General features: G+C 50.9%; 2 protein-coding genes across 2 annotated transcripts; both read right to left on the reverse strand.

Moving 5' to 3' along the window:
* Positions 1-186: 186 nt before the first annotated feature.
* Positions 187-288, reverse strand: H257_15120 (hypothetical protein; the record flags this gene model as incomplete). The annotated part of the gene is made up of 1 exon (XM_009843116.1): positions 187-288. The coding sequence occupies one exon, from the start codon at positions 286-288 to the stop codon at positions 187-189; it is 102 nt and encodes a 33-aa protein (XP_009841418.1).
* A 1,378-nt stretch (positions 289-1,666) lies between these two features.
* Positions 1,667-3,559, reverse strand: H257_15121 (hypothetical protein; the record flags this gene model as incomplete). The annotated part of the gene is made up of 1 exon (XM_009843117.1): positions 1,667-3,559. The coding sequence occupies one exon, from the start codon at positions 3,557-3,559 to the stop codon at positions 1,667-1,669; it is 1,893 nt and encodes a 630-aa protein (XP_009841419.1).
* Between the last annotated feature and the right edge of the window lie 801 nt (positions 3,560-4,360).

Raw genomic sequence — 4,360 nt, forward strand, 5'->3', positions numbered from 1 at the left:
CTTCCCAGTACTTGCTCCAAAACGACGCGGCGTATCCCAAGCACACTTCGTCTAGCACTCGTTGGATCACCTTGCTGATGCATGGTGTGCGGTGGCGAAATCGATGTCGCTCGGCAAAGCGTAGCAGCAAAGATCGGAACGAATTGAACGCCACCGCCTCGCTTTTTTTGCTCGCCAAGTACTGGACTAGCCAAGCCTTCTGGTACTGTTTGACCCATTGCATGAGGTGGAACACGCGGACGTAGCGTTCTTCGTCGCGTTGGCCACGCATGAATGCCAAGAGGTCATCCTTGAATGGAATGATCTCCTTGGCTCCCTGACCGCCCATCGTGGCGCAGCGGCTGTGCCTCTTGTTTGCCATCATCTTGTCTTCCTTCGATCGCCAGCCTTGCCAAGTCGAGTACGGGAGGTGCTTTGCACGACAGAACTGGCGCTCGCTGGTTGCGTCTGACCGTTGGAGTACCGATGTTGCTGTCGTCCTCGGTTGTCCAGTCTTGGAATGACAATCAAATTTGATTCAAACATTTGAATCGAGCCAATCACATTAAAGCGAGTTCTGATTGGTTGTATTGCTTAAATTATATTTGTCCAATTACGTGATAGTAACCTACTTCGCCAACAATTGAAATCTATACAGTATTATTTTTGAAGTGTTGCACTGACCGGTATCGTGGTGAAGCAGGAGTTATGCCACCGAAGACATGATGGTAAGCGAATCAAATCGATCACCAAACACGTTTTATTAATGGTATAAATCCATCATCTAATAGCTGCTGTTCGAATGATTGTTCGAACGATTCATCGATGGCGACAACAAGCGTGTAGTGCGGTTGCTGTCAATAGACGATCTCTCTTGGCGATTCAAACGATAGTGGCGTTGAGCTTCACTGCGCTTGCGCTTAGCCAACCTCGATGATGTGGACACATGTATAAGACCAGGAAAAGCTCTATTGCCTAATGCAGGTCCCATTATTCCACCGTAATCTGACACACGAATTTCTATAAACTGAGATTTCCCTAATCAGTAACAAAGTCCATGTATATTTTGCCATTAACTGACGAATTAAAATACTGCTATTACACAGTGTAGTACTTACTATTTCGGAAGCACTACAATCCTGATATCAGTAATTGGAAGTTAGACAGCTGCTGGTTTAAAGATCTACTATTAATAGTATTGCATTCATGTGTTGCAATAGCCGTATTTGGTTGGCCCAAATACATGCATTTTCAACCACCCACAACACGACCTCTAAGCATATGCAGAATTTACGACACATCCTTGCGACGATGTTCATCGTGATTTTGTCAATACTTGCAGGCAATGTTCATCGGGCGATTTCGGCGGATGAGGTGCAGGCACAATTTCATTGCCGTGAGACTTCTCGCACCCTTCCATTTGACTCGGTTTTTAGCTTGCTCCCCTACCAGGCTGTCCAGGAGCGAGCTAGCTACAACCCGAGTCGACATGCACAATGACGAGACGACTGTTTGACTGGTCTGTACAGTCCCAGTTCCTTGTCTTGCATGACAATCATCAACCGGACATTTAAAATGTTTTCACTCGAATCCGTTTTGTAGCCAATCATTGATTAACGTTACTGTAGTATTATCGTAAAATATATTTGATTGGATAATATTATTCATGTGATGACCCTAAAATCCGTTATCGTCCGAAACAGTGCGCCTTCGTCGTCGTAGGGGTCGTAGGGGAGGGCGCGACGGTGGGCGTAGCCTTGGTGGTGGTGGGGGTCTGGGTTTTCGTGGTAGGGGCACGGGTAACCGTAGTAATGGTAGGGGTGAGAGTGGTAGACGGGGGAGTGTAGTCGACGTTGAACGTGCGTTCGGCACGGGTGACGCCCTTGGAGTCGATGCGTATGGTGGGAGTGGTAAAGTTGACTTTGACCGTCCACTGCTTGGCGACGCCAGACATGGTGGACACGTCAATGTTGAACTGGTCGCGGAACTTCGTGACTTCGTTGTCGTTGTTGAACCACTGGACCGAGTACCGCTCGTTGGGTATGGGGTTGGGGCGGAGTTGGCCCAGCGGGATGAGCTTGAGCGCGACGTCCTTACCAGTCACAACGACGTCTTCGATAAAGGAAATGCGCGTCAGGAACTGCAGCCACATGTTTTCCTGGCACGGCGCGCAAAACTGGGGCGACGTCATATTACGCATGAGGCACTTTTCGTTGTCGGGGCGGTACGAGAGGCGCTTGTTGATGTCCCACGTGGGGTAGAACCCGATGTGGTCGTTGTCGTCGAGCTTGAACTCGTCTTCGCCGGCGTATTCGTAGATCACGGCGTTACACAGCTGCTTGATGATCGGGCTGTCGAACGGCCCGCCCGCGGTGATGTTGAGCACGTGGTCGCCGGCTGGGAACCCCGCGTCCGAGCTGCGCCACGAGTAAAATGAGCGGTCCTTGACACCCTTGGTGGTCCACGGCAGCGGATCGCCGTTCAACGTGATCGACAGCGCATCGTTCGTGTCGGCGCCGGAAACGGACAGCTCGATGTACCATCGCTTGAACGCGCCGTTCGATGTAAACTTAATCTGGTACGAGCCCTTCTGGAGATCGTACCAGATGTGCTTTTGGAACCTCTGGACGGCCTTCTCCTCGCGGATCACATCCGGGTTGGTCAGCCAATGCGTCCACGGTGCCACGTTGATCGACGTGGCCGCGTTGGCGCCTCGGTACACTTGGCCGCCGTCGTACTCTTCACCGACTCGGCCAAAGTTGTGGCCCATCTCGTGGCGCAGCACCACCGTGCCCGACGTGACCGAGCTTGTCGCGACGACGAACTCCCCCCCAAGACCCCCGTAGAACGCGTCGTTCCCGATCAACGACGGAAAGTCGCACGCGAACTCCCCCACGGTTTTGCACACATCGCGGGCGTATTGCGGCTTGTTGGGGTACACGCCGCGCAGCTCGGTGCCGTCGCGGTACAGTTGAAAGGCAGTGTTGCGAGGTTTGCCACCCACGCCGATGCCCGAGTCCACCGATGGCACGTATACCGCCCATACGTTAAAGAGAGGGAGGTACTGGGTGAATGTGTCCCCGGTGAACATTTCGTCGGTCAGGCGTTGGATGTCCTTGAAGAACAACGCCTCTTCCGACGCCTGGTACCCGTCGCCCATAAACACAATATCAATGCGGTTCTTGGGGGGGCCCGAGTCGACGATCTTCTTGATCACGGTTGTCTCGGCAAAGGTCTCGGCTGAGCGCACTGCGTTGTGGCGCAGTGCACCGGATGGGCACCGCTTTGCGAGCTGGCCCAGCACAGCGTCGACGCTACCCCCGACGATTTCCACGAACTCTTGGGCGCCTTCCTCCGAGTTCCGGAGCAGGTCCAAGTCGTTGAGGTGGCTTTTTCGCTTCGTTGTGAGCTCGATGAACGAGTCCGGGTGCTCCACGCTACGGTGGAGCTGGGCCACGTGGACGGAATCGATGAGCTCGCATTCGAAGGTGTTTGTGTCCACGAGAATTTTGGCCGAGTACGTGTCCAAGGCGGCAATGACGGTCGCGCCAACCAGCAAGAGGGAGCGAAATATCTTCATGTGTCTAGAAGCTCGAGGGTTTGAAAATCGCAAGCATACAGCCACCATAGGGCAGGTCAAGAATCCGAGGGGATCATGTATCTTGGCGCTGGTTACTCTGATATCCAGGTGGCATGTGTCATTTTCCAACAATTTGAACCTCAAAATGTATGGGGTTGAGTTACTACTGTACTGTATTACGCGCCACGAATAAAGTCTCCAGTTCATATTGGAGATTCGGTATGAATTTCCGGACCCCGTTTAATATCGATTCTTGCCAACAAAAAAAAGAGCACCGATCTCTCCCATTGGTCAATCCGATATTATTTGTCGCTGGTTGGCTGCAATCCATTTTCGATTTTCTACCGGAAAGGGCGAAGTGGATAATGGCCAATCAGATGTCTCAGCCTATTTGAGCTCGATTGAACGAACCAAGGAAAGATTTGAAGAAAATCGACAATACTGCCAGTACTATTAATAGTACTTCATACACTGTAGTACAGTCCTACCAGTACCAGTTCACTGTTGTGTACTGACGGTAGTCGGAATTAATAAGGGCATAATATGGCAATGCTGACAGGTAACATTTCAAAAATAATATTCCATTTACTCGCAAAATGGGATAAACCAAAAATGCCATTTTCAAAATGGAGGTAAAAGGTCCATTTTGTAAGGTGGTGTTTTGGACCTCTTCAAGGCTTCAAGGAGTAAATCCCACTTGGAATTATTGGATTTGGGTTAAAACTCTTCGAACAAGACATGTTTGAATTTTGATCAGATTTGTTGAATTCGGCCCCAAAATGGCGTTTTGGGCCCGAAGTC

The sequence above is a fragment of the Aphanomyces astaci genome (genome assembly GCF_000520075.1).
Source record: "Aphanomyces astaci strain APO3 unplaced genomic scaffold supercont1.66, whole genome shotgun sequence".
NCBI lineage: Eukaryota > Oomycota > Saprolegniomycetes > Saprolegniales > Verrucalvaceae > Aphanomyces > Aphanomyces astaci.